At 45.3% G+C, this 15,604-nt stretch overlaps 1 protein-coding gene across 2 annotated transcripts; it reads left to right on the top strand.

The window, feature by feature from the left end:
* The first annotated feature begins 8,652 nt into the window (after positions 1-8,652).
* Positions 8,653-11,926, top strand: oser1 (oxidative stress responsive serine-rich 1). 2 transcript variants are annotated; one of them, XM_047025087.1, is made up of 4 exons: positions 8,653-9,051; positions 9,656-9,785; positions 10,173-10,289; positions 10,747-11,926. In XM_047025087.1, the coding sequence occupies exons 2-4, from the start codon at positions 9,709-9,711 to the stop codon at positions 11,567-11,569; spliced, it is 1,017 nt and encodes a 338-aa protein (XP_046881043.1). In that variant the 5' UTR covers positions 8,653-9,051; positions 9,656-9,708; the 3' UTR covers positions 11,570-11,926. The 2 variants fall into 2 exon arrangements, with proteins under 2 accessions (XP_046881043.1, XP_046881042.1); XM_047025086.1 differs by having other exon boundaries at positions 8,654-9,051; positions 9,676-9,785.
* The last annotated feature ends 3,678 nt before the right edge of the window (positions 11,927-15,604 follow it).

Here is a 15,604-nt window from a genome sequence, read left to right on the forward strand (position 1 = left end):
ACTATACCACTAGGTAGAGCAAGGGTCTAGAAGGATTGGAAGGCTGGAGGACTGGAGGGCTGGAAGGCTGGAGGGCTGGGGGACCGGAGCAGGAGCCAGGTTACAGGCTTGGAGGAAGGAAGAATTGAAGACATTCCGAGCACAGAGGGATGGACAGCTGGAGTTTGAGGAACGGTAGGGTGGAGGGCTGGGAAGCAGGACGTCTGGTGCTGTGGCAGCACTGACCGTCACGTGTCTGATTGTCCGGGGGGATAAAGAGGCAGGCGTCTCTCTCACCTTCATCATTAACAAGACTAACATGCGTGAGAGGAGGCAACCTGGCACAGTGGGGCTCTGTGGTCCCCCTAATCTCTCTCATGTGTTGAGGAAGAGAGGGAGCCCTCAAACTGAGCTTCACGTGCCCAACAGCTTAGCTCAAACACCCCTGGAATGGAACTACATGAAAGGCGCCCATTCTTAAACAATCTTCTATTCACGTCCCCTCTCTCTTCTCTTATATAATGGGGTTGAAAGTGACTCTGAAGGAGTCAATTACATCCTCATGGGCAAGTCGGTGTGGGTTTGTGCATGGATGTGTGTGCTCATCTGCGTGTGTGTGTGTGTGGTTGTGTGTGTTTGTGTGTGTGTGAGGGCCCGTTTGGCCCAGCGTGCTTGTTTATTGGGGCCCCAGTGTTCCAGTGGAGGATAATGGAGGCCACTGTCCAGCCATGCGCTCTCATACCTCTGGCCTCATCCTGTTATTCATCACCATGATATCAGAGACGAGAGAAGGGGAGATGAAGACAGAGATGGAGGGAGAGACAGACAGGGGATGGAAGAGGTGGAATGAGAAGGTGAAAGAAGGAGAGGTAAAGAGGAAATGGGAGAGAAAGACCGAGAAGGAGAACAGGAGGGAAGTTGAAAGTGGGAGAAACAAAGGAAAGATCAAGTTAAAGACAGAGAGAGCGAGTGTGTGTGTGTGTGAGAGAGAGAGAGAGAGAGAGAGAGAGAGAGAGAGAGAGAGAGAGAGAGAGAGAGAGAGAGAGAGGTTTAACAGATTAATCCAGGGATCCCAGAGTTTGTTTGAGGTCGTCCAAAAGTGACTGAACCCAGGTTAGACAGGGTATATCTTGTCTACCTCATCGTGAGAGCGATGCGTCCAAAGTGTCTCCTCTGCCTCTCTCCATCCAGCAGGCTGCTGATGAGAGACGCTGTCTTGCAGGCATGCTGAGAGGAGACAGCAGAAATATGAGGAGAATGATAACAATGCCTGGGAAACATGTCAGGAATGTGGATGATGGCCAGTTAGCAGCAGTGATTATACTCCACTGATGCTGCCATGATACAGGTGGGAACAACAGGAGGATCAGTCAAGAGACCTTGCAGAGGAGGTTAGGATGGTGAAGAATCCACAGCACCCAAACATAGAATATCTCTCAAACACTCTGAAACACCATTCCAGAACCTTCTTAGGTTCAGGGAGTATCTATGATATCAAACAAAGGTTCAAATCTAGAACCATGTCTTTGAACCATTTTTCACCTTGATGAATAAAGTTAATTTAATCAGTAATAGGTTAAAGCCTGAACACTCAAACAAGTTTTTTAGGTGATTACACCCCAGTGATGATCTTGAACCATTTGGAACTGTAACACATAGTTCTTTGATTGGAGCAGACAGGTATCCAAAAACAGCACTGGCATGAAACATCATGGTCCAGACAGACTTCACACCAAGTCCCTTAGTACGCGTATCGACCTGAGCATCTGCTTCATCCCACCCTGACATATAACAACTGTGACCCTCTTTAGATCAGTCAGTCTCGGCCTGACTTGAGTCAACACGGACGCAGATTCCTGTCCTTCAGCCAAACATGAAGAATATCTTCAGCATGACTTGAGAGAGCGGGCTGGGAGGGTTGCCATAGGATACCAGACAGTTGCAGGTCAGTGACAGAACAGGAGGAATTTTATGAGCAGACACAAACATGAAATGCCTGACTGAGGTGTGAAAACCATGTTTTATGGGCTAACAGCGATTAGATCTGTTCAACAAGCTTACCAGAAGGGTGAAGAGGAGGAGAAGATCATTGAAAGGTTTGTTAGAGTCTACTGACCAAGGTTCACATTTAGGAGACACCTGGCCAGGGTTGGACGGCTGTGTTTTATGATCGATATGTACTCAGCTGTGCTGAAGTGTTTGTAAGTTTGTGTGTGTACGTATGTGCGTGTGTGTTTTGGTATTTGTGTGTGTGTGTGAAAGAGAGTATGTGTGTAAATTGGTTGTCTGTTAATGACAGTTGACCTGCCACAAAAGCACTGACCTTCTCATCCTTCTGCCAGCTGTCTGAGAATCCCACATGACCCTGGAGATCACACACAAACACACAAACACATACACACTCATACATACACTCAAGCACGCGCACACACACAGATACCCAAACCCACATAAACACACAGTACATATAGTCCAGCTTCCCAAGCTACATGCAGCAGGAGTTGGAACATAAAACAGGATTTAAAGGAGAGTACCAATGGAGTGCCACCTTGCGAAAGTGTGTGAGAGACAGTTAAAACAGCCTCTGTGATTAGGACAGCCGTGTGGGACAAAGCCTTGAAAGTGTATCTTGTGCCCTGGACCAGGTCAGGAAGGACTGAACACTCATGCACTACTGCTTTATTGCCCTGAAGCTAAGTTGATAAAGCTATCAGTGACAACACAACAATATGAAAAGAAATGAGGTTGAGGCTGAAATGATGTAAAAAGGTTTAGAAGAAGCTATTGCACATATCCCACTCCAATCATGACCCAGTTTATTTACAGGGGTCTCCTTTTAATATAGGACTAATAGGACCACTTCCCTTGAAGACGTATTAGATAATACCCAATTGCTCTGAAAGTACCAAGTCAATGAAGGGAATAGTTAAGACAAGTTCAAGACTAAATCAACGTATTTATTACACATGTAAGGTGCAGGTGTCTGATACCCTCAAGTTGAATATCACAAAAGACTGGACAATGAATACAGGAAATCAAAGGAGTATATGGTATCACAATATGGGAGGATACAAGATGATTAGCATAGCAAAAGGACACTGTATTCTAGATATCTTTTGTTTAGGTCTTTAGATATAGGGCTCCTAGAAATGGCCTTGTCGCTCCTTATATTTTTCGTCTTTCAAAGTTGCATGGCATTATACACTTTGGCGGGGTGTGACTGAGCGGGTAGAGCATTGGGCTAGTAATCTGAAGGTTGCCAGTTCGATTCCCGGCCGGTGCACATGACGTTGTGTCCTTGGGCAAGGCACTTCACCCTACTTGCCTCGGGGAGATTGTCCCTGTACCTACTGTAATTCGCTTTGGATAAGAGCGTCTGCTAATGACTAAATGTTTGGCAATATTGTGACCTCTGACATACGTTAGTGACACAGGCCTTTCCTAGTCGCACCTTACAAAACCTTGTGGCTATAAAGGCATAAGAAATCAGTATAATGACAGTTTATCAATTATACAAGAAACATAATTAATAGATAGCATATTTCTCTCCTGGACATAACCAAGGGTTATGTGCTCATGAACTTAATATAGCAAGGTATATATCAAATATTTCAAACAGTATAAAAGTAATAAAGTAATCATTATCTTTAATTATTGTTAACTGATCAGTGGTTTAAGGACAGACCTCTTCACCCTACACACACACACACAGCCACACAAACATCTGGCACACACACTGACGCGATTATATGCTGAAGCAAAAACACATTCTATCTCTCATTCACTCAGCACAGCCAGGCACAGTCTGAAGCATGCTTGGAGGAGAGCATGGTGGTGAACAGGACAGGGGACTAAGGGGCTGAAGGAGGGGCTGGAGAGAAGTCAGAGGCAGTGAGGGTAGGAGGCGGAAGGAGGGAGGTATGGGCTGGGAGGCAGGGCCAGAGAGGGTGGGAGGTGGAGGGAGAGCTGGGAGGCAGGGGCTGTCAGGAGGTGCCTGTGTGGAGGGTAGGGTAGCGCCTGTCAGCTCATGGCTGGGAAGTCTTTCAGCTAAGTAGTGTGTTGCTATGCCTGTCTGAAAAGAGTAACCAATCAGGTGACATCCCTGACAGGTTACGAACACACAAAGTCAAACATAACAGTTTATGGTCCTGCGGGAAATCCACAACACGTCCCTTTCTACTCTACGTGTTTCACTTGACGTTGAATTAATCTGGGGATCAACTACTTATGTTTCCTGTCTCAGTAATTGTCTCCAATGGTTTCCTAAAGCCTTTGTGGGGCCAAAATCATCTTCCGTTCACAGGATTTGCTGGTCCTGGTAAGACCTCAGAGCTGTACTCCAGGGAGTGTCACCCCCTCACAGGCCAGACTGGCTGACCTGGCTCCATAGCTATTTGACTTGTGGGTGGCTGGCTGGATCTCTCCATTACTCCTTGACTTGCAGCTGATTGTTTGCTGCCTGGATGACACCATGACTGGTTGACTGACTCATCACTGAACTCAGCGCAGGTCCGTTTGGACCGTGAAGAAATGAGGCACTGAAGGAACGCTTTTGTATCACCCAAGCAACCAGAGCCGAGGTTGGACGTCTGTTTCAGGATGGGCTGTAGGAGGAAGAGTATGGGGTAGGAGGAGAGGAAGTGGCGAGGGACAGGAGGGAGGAGGAGGCTGGGTTACAGTCTTACTGGAAGTCCAGGACAGATGGGCCCACGCTGATACCAAGCCACTTGATGTGAGGAGAACTGATCTGCTCAAGCATTTCCTCTGCCCCTGCTGTCCTAAAGGGGCAGAAGTTGCCTCTGAACTCCAAAACAAACCGGTAATCGAGAATACACGGCACGGCTGACCCTATGAACCATTCAAATACAAGTATTTTTAAGTGGAATTTCTTTATCAGAACATGAAAAGCCCCCTGTAACATGCTTCAGGTGTAGATTAGGTCATTTTAAATAGTGTTGTATGGATACTCATATACACTTTTATACACACATCTTATACGTGTGAACATTGTTGACATGTTTTTGTCAACAACGAGATGGGGAAGTCCAATTCTGTCTCTGTGTCGCTAAAAAACAGAAGTTTCACACAACGCAACATATCATTATGTGTTTCCAGGAAGATGGAGAGACTTCATCTCCCCAGATAATGAGTCTCTCCTCGCACATGCCAGGCTGGCACAATGACTGGCTCCTGTTTATCTGAGCGGATAAAAGAACACTTTATGCTCAGGAAATTTCTGTCAAAGAAAAATAAAAAAAGGGTAAGGACAGGACTCTCCGCCAGGAGCCAAGAATAACAGGGTATTTTTCCACTTTTCATTTATCTACATGCTCCCATCTCTCCGTCCTTCCTTCCACCTCTCTCTCCTTCCTTCCATCCTTCTCCCTCTCTCCCTGGGTATGTTATTGTGATCTGCACATCTGTACATCTCTCTCTTACTCTATCGGTGCGTCATCATCTCTCGTTCCCTATATTACTCCCTGACATCAATCTCTCAATCTCTCTCTTTTTCTCTCCTCTTTGTTCTGTTCATTTTCACTCCCTTCCTCCATCCATCTCCAGTGTACCCCAAATGGTGATTGCTGAAACTGCCAGTGATGCATACCATCGCCCCTCAGACGCCATTTCCATCTCCAAACCCCGTCGTGACATTTCATAGAGAGAGCAGATTTATTGTTTATCTTCACAGTATGGTCAAAGCACTCTTTCTTTTAAAATGCCTCGAGTGGCTATTTACTGGCCATACTTGTGATATGTGTTTCAGATCAATCATGTTTGTTATGACACAGTTGTAAAAGTATAATAAAAATACTGAAGCACATTTGTGAATGTGTTCCCTCCTCTCATCCACCCCACCACCAGAAAATGTCAGCATCATGAAAAAATGAAAGACTTTGAGTGGGCTTAGCTCAGTCTTCTGGAAGGAAAATAAGTCAAGCCTTTTAAATACAATCTTACCTTTGGCTGGACATGAGCCCTCCACAAGGGTCAGAGAGACGCCTGGGCCTGGGAAATCTGTAGATATTCAGACATGTAGACATCCATATGGCAACAAGTTATCCCAGTTACAATAAAAGATCACATAAGACTTGATCATCTGTCGAATCGCTTGCACCTATCCAAGCTCCTGGCAAGTGGAGGGATTTTAGGGTGTAAAGGGCTAGGATTAGGGATTAGGGACTAGGGACTAGGGTCCAGGGATGGTTAAAGGCTGGGGCTCTCTGTCTAACAACTGTTCATCGTCTGACCAGACTAGTTGGAAGGCTGAGAGACAGATAGCCTGACAGACAGGTACGAACAGACAGGCAGATTTACAGACAATTCAGATATCCAACAGCTAACCGAAGTGTTTTGGTTGACATTCCAATACATTAAGAAGTTAACACTGAATACGTTGAGGAAACAGTTGGGGTAATGTTTGTTACGTGAGAGTCCCGACCAAGATTCCTAAGCTTCCCTTTATCTACACTTTAACTAACTCCTACTGTTAGGACCTGTCTTTCCTTAGACTCAACAGTCTACTCTAGAGGAAGTTAAACCATTAGAGTCAACACCGACTGTGTTCCAAAGTCACAATGCTTCAGACTCATGCTCTTTATCTCAGATCACCACGCAGTGCAATAGACAGCACCATAGGCACTGATTGGTACAGATTACATGGTGTTTTAATACTTATTAATGGACTCCTCTTGTTCCGTTTCAATATGCAGGGGATCAAGTGATTGTTGATCTGGGAAAGGGGTAAAATTTGAGGAAATGAAAACCAAACTGTGGAGGATTCTGGGAGGGGATTAAGGAGGTAAAGCGTAGATCTGGGAGGACATGAACCTCCTTCTTTGAGGAATGGCCAAACACGTAACCCAGCTGGGAGGGAAATTAGCACACTGTCACAAGGTCTTGTTACACAGTTCAACAGAAATCAATTAGAAGAATTCCAAGAGAGACTGTTTTCAAAAATAAATAATTTGTTAAATCAAAGTTCCATAATCATAAAAAAAACTATAATATACTTATATTATGAATACACACTCAGAATATGTTTTTTTTCTGTTTATACACGTTTGTGCCCTGCACATAACTTCCTGTATAGCCCTCAACCAGTGGCAATGACAAATACACTAACATTAAGAAAAATATTGTGCGGTGGCCCCCCTTAGTCTCCCTGCAGGGTTTGCAAAGCCCATATATTCACATGGCTCATGTGCTGAGAGAGGTAAAGTGGGTAGCACTGAGGAGAAAGGCCTGTCATTGTCTTCATGAATGGAGAGCTGTATGGAGAGAAAGCGATGGAGTCTCTATAGGCGGAGAAATGGCCGTCTATGAAGCGCTGGTTTGTTTTCACAGGAGTTTCCACTGGGTAGATACGTGGAACCCCTCAGAGGCTGAGAGGCTGACAATGCACCAAGTGTCCATGGCTGGCCTGGAGGTTGTTACATAACACACCTAGGCTTTCACACACACACACACACACACCGTCATGGAGAACATACACACAAACACACACATTCAACACGTGTATAACACAAATGTGCCCGCACACCAACACACACTTACTGTACATGTTGTGTAAAGTGTTTCTCTCTGTGACCCCACAGCTGTCCCTATAGGTGGCATCTTAAAAAATATTCAATTGACGGGTTTGATTTATGTGTTCACTCTATATTAAATTAGTATATGCTGTATTATGCTCCATCGCTGTATTAACAGGTAGAACACAGTGCTGCTTATGATAGTGGAGCATTGTATTGGATACAGAACATTTGCCAAGGCTTCAAAAGTGCCCCTCAGTCCACAAGGTTGTTGTGTTGGTCTTCAGACCCGTGTAGAGAGACCAGGTCCAGTTTGTGTAGTCTCAACTGTAACCCGCCGTGTATCCTTTTTCTAGCGACGCTCTCGCCCAGCCAGGTTAGAATCCAATACTCAACATTTTGGTGCCACCTAGTGTATGATCATGAGAAGCAACTCTCTTTTTTTCAATAAAAAAGTAATATTCATCTGAACCTGGTACGAAAAGAAGAGAGATGGGTGATTGTGTCGTAGGTATTATGTGGTTGTAGACTATGTTGTGTGATCTCCCGTATCAAAACAGGGTTCTCTGTATTTTTACGCTGACAAATGTAGCAGTCACCAGCACTCAGACTGAACAATGATACACTTAATTCCATCAAGTGTATTGGGTGACGCAGTACACTTATTTAGTAAACACAATTTTAATTCAATTTGCAATTGAATCAGTTGCTTTATTTTATTTTATTTTCTTCTGAAGAAAGTGGTTTGTGATCATTTAACATCTATATTAAACAGTTAATTGTGAAAGATAACGCATTGGATATCATAGACATACCTGCAATGGTTATCAAAATGGCTTTAAACCATAGAGCTAATGCCTTAAACATTTGCGAGACTCTGTTCTGGTGTTATATAACATGCATTACTGCATGACATCTTGTTCCTAGCTCCCATTGTTATGTCCCATATTTTAAACAAAATCATGTAGACTTTGACCCTGATTAAAATATATATATAAATAGGTTGACATCAAAACGTACCTGGGCTAATTTTGCCCTTCGTATACTATATAAAATAAAAAAGTTATGCTTTCCCATCACATGCTTGCAATAATATTGGGTGACGTACGGAAAGAGCTTATGTTGTCGGGGTGTGTGTACTACGTCAGCCCAACAGATTCTGCGTTGTTGCAGAGTCACTGCGCTTGGTTCGTGTGTAAACAACAGGGGAGAGAAAGAAAAGTCTCGAACTAGGCCAGCAAATTCTGCCTTTTTCCAAAATCGTCTGTAATGTAACTGAAATTGTAGAAACCTTACTGTAAGTTTGTGGAAATACAGTTTTATTCTAAAAAGGCCATACATCTTGTTAGTCGTGTGGGTGGTTGTTGAGGAACGAGCTAGGCTAGGTAGCTAGCTACATTTAGCCATTTAGTCTGTCTGTTCTGTTAGCTTAGCCCAGCGGGCTAGCTGTATTCGAGGGCCCGTTCAACGCATCGCCCTGGTTGGAAGTCCTTGCATGTCAAGGCAGTCTTCACTCTGGACTGTGGGCAGGATTTCCTAAGCCGTGAGTAGTAGCCGTTATTTCTTCGAAATAATCACTCGACCAATTTATAATATCCAACCAGCCTGCTAGTGGGTCTTAAACCTGGTGTTCCAAACAGTCCGAGTTAGCTGCCACTGCTAGCCAGCTACGGTAATACATTAGCATTTGGGTATGCTAGCTTGTTCAGACGGTTTTCGTAATCTATGCTCTCAAATTTATAGTTGCTGCCTAAACAACGTATGTTGGTATCAGACATGCGTGCCTATTGCCAGAATCATCAGATCAGATGTGGCAGGCTCATATTCAACCTGTCAAAAACCAAGCACCAGCTAAAGAAGTCAGCATCACGACCTAGCTAGGTAGCTAGTAGCTCAAGTACTGTACCAGTTGCCAGCTAGCTCTATCTAGCTTAACAGTACAAGTAAAGTATCTAGCTTTCGGTGAGTAGCAGCTCACCAGACAGATTTGTTTTGTCATGATCCTGATAGTAGTTTATCAATGTTGCTAAAGAGGTATTGTGTGATTGTGTGAGGTATTGTGTGATTGTGTGATCGATTAGTGGCCAGCAAAACAAGTCGCAGCCCAGTACAACCAAGCTGCATGCTACTGTGTTTGTGTTTTGAAGTGCGTCTGTGTGTGTTTTAGCTGGGTGGCTGGTCAGAACTACCTCCTCCCACCATGGAGAGAGGGGGGAAGGACTGCGAGGAGGACACTCTCCAAACGGCCTTCAAGAAGCTACGGGTGGATGCTGAAAGGTACGTGTTATTACCGTTCACATATGTAACAAGTAAAATTCAAACCGTCAACCTTCCTCATTCAAAGGCATTGTATATGTATAAAGATAGGGTATCAATGCTGTGATTTTTCATATAAGTGAGGTCACTCTGAATATAAACACCCTATGAATACCTGTCCTAACCTCGGTTGATCTTGTCATCAACTTTGACTACTGTGAACCCTTCCTTCTCTCCTGTTTTGGAGTTGTTACTGACCGTATTGATGACATTGTCAGAATTGTATGCACATAGTCATTAAATGAGACTCTTAAAGCGTGATCAAATTCTATGTGAACTAATGATCCCTGGTATTTAGCATCATTGTGTGAGCTCTAATTGTGTGTGTGTGTGTGTGTGTGTCTCCAGCCTGCCTGCTGCTGTGTGTGTCTCAGAGGCCTTGAGTCCCAGAGCTGGGTCTCAGGTGTGTACAGAGATGGGCGGGGCCAGACCCAAGCTCAGCTGCCCTAAAGAGAACTGGCATGGGTAAGACTAGAGATAATGATATCAATGATTGATACATAACCACAAGTTATAGCTCTGAAGTCTAAGATGGGCAGTGCTCAATATCTAATGGCGATGGATTCTCCCTATGCCAACGTTCTCTTGTTTTATTGGTCCTGACTGTTTAACACAATAGTCTCACACTTTCCTTATTGCGTGGCATTCACAGTCCTTAGCACATACTATGGTGTGATTGGTCGACTATTTCAAATGCCATGTGTTGATTGAGAATATACACACGTACAGATAATCAAACAGTTCCATGTAGTGTTGACACAGTCCACTGGCTTTACATCAGTCATATGTGTTGTTTACATAGATTCATCTAACATCCATAGCATTTCCTGATGATGTATTTTAACATTCTATCCACTTCAGTAGGGCGGTAGTCTAACATTCCTTCCCTGTGTGTGTGTTTGTGTGTGTGTCTGTGTCTCAGCTGTATGAGGAAGTCCTCCAGAGGAGTGGTGAGGAGCCAGAGGAGGAGAAGGTCCAAGTCTCCCATCCTCCACCCTCCAAAGTTCACCTACTGCAGCTCCAAGATGTCGCCCCCTTCTGGTCAACTCAAGCACCAGCGCCTGGCTGTGGACCTGGACACATGTAGCCCCTCCCCTCTCTGTGCCCCGCCCAGAAGGGAACAGCTGCTGTCATCCAGCCACACCCCCTCTCCAGTGTTTGGAGCACCTGGATATGAGCCCCTCCCCCATGCTTCTGCTGCCTCTCCGGAAGGTTCCGCCTCCACCCATCTGGACGGCAGCCCCAGAAGGGCCCTGTCTGACGAGGAGAGCAGCCCAGAGACAGGTGCTTGTGCTGGGGCAGACCCTGGCGTTGAGGCTGGGTCCGGGACGGGAGCCTCTGACTTCCAGGCCCTGTGTAAGCTCCACGATGGTGATGGCGGGGCTCCATGCCCCTGCCCTCATGACGAGGGAGAGGGATCCTGCCGGTGTCACTGTCCTGGGTGGCAGGGTGTGGAGGTGTACTCCTTCACTGGCCTCCGCGATGTCATCTCCGAGTGCGAGAGGAACCTGACCAGTCCCGAGGACGCCTCCACCGCCCCTCCGCACCGCAGAACTCAGGCCGCAGGCTCCGCCGCTCCCAGCACCACAGCTGTGACGTCATCATCAGGCTCCCCACGCTCCTGCTCCGAACAGGCCCGGGCCTACGTTGATGACATCACTATAGAGGACCTTTCCGGATACATGGAGTATTATCTTTATATTCCCAAGAAGATGTCGCATATGGCAGAGATGATGTATACTTAAAATGAGATAAGGAAATTGATCAATATGGGGATGGAGTAAGAGAGGGTCAGCCATGGAGATGTAATTTAAATACTAAGGTCTAATAACAGCAGCTGAGTGCACCACTGCAGTATCAGTTCAGTTGTTTTCTGTTTCAATCTACCCATACTAGCTTGTTATCTTTTCATTACTTTATTTTTTTGGGGTTTACAAATGAAGTTGCCAAAGCTTTGACCCTTGCAGACCCCTGCAGCTGGGATATGTTGGTATGTGCAGGCTTGTGATACCATGCGTGATTGTCGTTCAAACCACAAGAACAGGGCCACACCCTCTGGAGATTCCAATTCATTCAATAAAATATTTTTTGTTGAAAACGAACCATTGTGTGTCGTGTCTTTGTTTAAAATGGATTGGAATGGTTATCTTCGATCATCTCAAAGAGAACCGTCGAGATGAGTGTTGGGTCAGGAGAGATGAATGTTGGGTCAGGAGAGGAGATTTTGGAGAGTCTTACACAAAATGCATCTGCTAAGTGAAAACATGTAATTGTTCTCAGAGAATGCTGCTACACATCAAATACATAACAGCCAGGTAACTCAACAAAATAATTCCATAGTACTGAGCTTTAATTTCTTCAAAGAAATGTGTTCATTAAGAAGGAGAAGTGAAATGAAAAGTAATTGCTTGTACGGTGTACTGGAAAGGCTGGCAGGTTTCATTGTGGGTTTCTGGTTCTTGCAGCATAGAAAGTCCCTTTGATTTAACAGGCCACTGAGAAAAGCTCAAGGTGCTTACTGTAGGTGACAGAGTGAATCTCCCCTGTGTTTCTCCGTACAGAGGATGTCCCTGGCCACAGATACCACCGACAGCAGCGGCCTGGAGGTCCCCACCCGCTGTGACAGACCAAAGTCAAGAAAAACTCACCTTTTCTCAATATTTGCTCAGTGTGGATCTTTTGACTTTCTAGGAAGCCTTCAGATGACTTGACTACAGTTTTCGATCAGAACGTAATGCAGTGTCAACCACAATCTGCAGAAGTGGTAGGCAGGGGAGACCACAAACGCTGTGGAATCTAAAATTTTTTGCGAGAAAGTCACACTGCATACAAACACACATGTTCATTGAACAGGGGATTGCCCTTTGAGGCAAGTCAGGGGATGTACACGAGGCAAGGTGAGAAAGAAAGACAAATGAGCAGACTTTGCAACAAGTAGATATCTAAAGTTAACATGGATGATTCTATTTCATAATAGTATATCCAAACAACTAGTATAGTCTATTTACAAGCTCTGGGCTACCACCAGAGAGCACCACAGATCTTTTCCGACTGTTGAAGAGGACATGTTGTTTGATTCGAGAGAAGAAAAGGTTCGAAAGTTGACAAAAGCATGACCTAGAATGATTCACACGGGTGTGTCTCTCACAGTGCACAGCGAGCTAGAGAACGAGAGTGATCATACTGTTTGTCCAGCAGCAGCCAGTGAAAGCACTAAGCAATCTAACAAATCAAACCAGTTCTGAGCCAGCCAAGCTGCACTGTACAAACACAACAGGAGCAAAAAGAAAACGTATGTACGCTATTGAAAGCGTATTTGTTTGCCCATATTTGCACTTTCCCAATCCCTTACAACATGCTGAACTCTAAATCTTTTAGAAATCTGCCAGCCTGTTCCTACACGCTAGGGCCTTTGTAGTTGTGTGTAATGTTTGTTTGTTCTAGAATTAAAAGGCATCCATCTTGGTGGGGTTTGTTAAACTATAAAGGATCACCTGGTTACCATGGTTGAATCAAAACACATTTACCTTCACATCCGTGAGCCCAACGTTGTCCCTGTAACTGTCTCATCTTGCTGTACGAGTCTCTATCTGACATGATCTGAAAGTGAGTACTGCGAGATGAACCAACCATAGGTTTATATCTGACATAATTAGAAGTGCTCATGTATCCAGTAGTCATCTATGGCACTGTGGCCATCAGCTGGCGGATTTCCTAACACCCTTTACCAATCCAGGCCAGGCCAGGCCAGGCCAGGCCAGGCCAGTATTTACCCTGTAAATCACCCAGCCTCGCACTCACACAGCCTCAGGGCTGTGGAAGAGGATGGACTAGTGATTGGGACATGGCTGCATTCCACAGGCTGTATACGCTTTGCAAGTACACACATGTATGTATGTACACACAGATACACACTGCATGTACAGTACATGGTAACAAACAGAAACACACACACTCACACACATACACGTCACTGGAATACCTTTACATTGTCTCTAAATCGTCTTCCGTTCAACTGGTGTCACAAGTTCCACCACGTCACAAGGCCCTGTAAATCAAATACAACATGCTTGGTAAGTGAATGTAAGTTCATTTGAATGATTCTCACTGGAACAAAAATTCCACCAGCAATGTGAACTGACTCTGTAGCGTAAGTCTGTGAGTGTGTGGAGGATGGTCTACAGTGCTGCGTATGCCTTATGTAAATATTAGTCAGATACAGAGACTATGGTAGATACTATGGCATCATTGGGCTTTCTGGATCAGTAAAAACTACCCATGAATTCAGTTGATGCCACTGATTCATTCAAAGTACAACAGAAAGGTCATTATTGGTTTTCAGTTATTTGGATTATTGTAACTTTTATTGGGCTAAACTTCAGTTACCATGGGTTGCCGCCAAACCTCTCCCACCTGTCAAAACAGTGGACATCTGTCCGTCACACTTGAGGGAATAATCTTTCCATTCTCATGGCACAGTACAACATATTTCCTGTCTGTTTGCCTAGCAAGGGTTTTTTCCCCACGAGATCAAACCCCACACAAACCCACTGATAAGCAGACTGTAAACTTGGTCTAAGCTAGGTCTTCTAGTGGCTGTTTGTATGGGTGAGCCCTCCCTGCCTCCACCAAGCAGTCCTCAAGTTCCTGTAACGTGAGACCTCAGGTCATGTCAAAGCTCGTTGGCTCACCTGCATCGCCTCCCTTTCTCCCCCTCTCCCCCTCTCCCTATCTCCCTTTCTCCCCCTCTCCCCCTCTCCCTCTCTCCCTCTCTCCCCCTCTCCCTCTCTCCCCCTCTCCCTCTCTTCCCCTCTCCCTCTCTCCCTCTCTCCCCCTCTCCATCTCTCCCTCTCTCCCTCTCTCCCCCTCCTCGCTTTGTGAGCAGGAATGCTGGCCCTCAGATCATGTTCCTGGTGGAGCAGTGAGGTCCAGGGGGAGCCAGGAGAACGAGTCTTATTGTTCCCCCCAGCTTGCTCAGATAGATCTGGGGCTGGGAGGGGCTCACAGCTAACCAGGAGGAAGGTGTTGGCAGTGGAGGGTGGGGGATATATACTTACATATACATTTAGATGATTCGGAAAGTGAATTATTATCATTGTAAGAGCATAGCTGGGTGTGGTTAGACTATTTTTAGATGTGTTGTGTACATGTGTGAGAGAGAGAAAAAGAGGGACAGAAAGAAAGGAAGAAAGGAAGGAAGAAAGGAAGAATCAGAAAAAACGTAGAAAAAAGGAGACAAAGGAAAAAGAATGGGAGGTAGAGATTCTATGTAAGAGAGACAATCCCAGAGTACAGAGGAGAAGTGTCGTGTTTCACTACCTGTGTGGGTACAAGGAAGTACATAAACGTGTGTTTCCTGTGTGTTTACTGTGTGTTTCCTGTATGTTTCCTGTGTGTTTCCCATGGTGCCCAAGCTCCTGGCATCCACAGTTCCTCCTCGGCGGTCTTCTGTTTGGCAGGAGGTCTGGACTCTCTCTGGACACACCCTCTCATCTGTGACCCCTGAACCCCTGGACTGGCCCGCTGGGATCACAGCGCGGGGTTGACAGGGGACAGGGGTGGTTGAGGCCAATGGGGCTTAAATGCTTCCATATGATGGTGTGTGTGTGGCGGTGTGTGGGAACCAACGCTGGCACAGAGTGAAAAAGAAAAAGATAGAAAGGCAAAGAGAGTGAAAGAGAGAAAGAGATTGTACCTCTGACCACACTATAAAGTTCTGTGTGACAAATATGTTTTGTTTTCTATTGGTATGAAGCAATGATTTTAGAAGATTTCTTTGA

This window comes from Hypomesus transpacificus, chromosome 9 (assembly GCF_021917145.1).
Source record: "Hypomesus transpacificus isolate Combined female chromosome 9, fHypTra1, whole genome shotgun sequence".
Taxonomy (NCBI): domain Eukaryota; kingdom Metazoa; phylum Chordata; class Actinopteri; order Osmeriformes; family Osmeridae; genus Hypomesus; species Hypomesus transpacificus.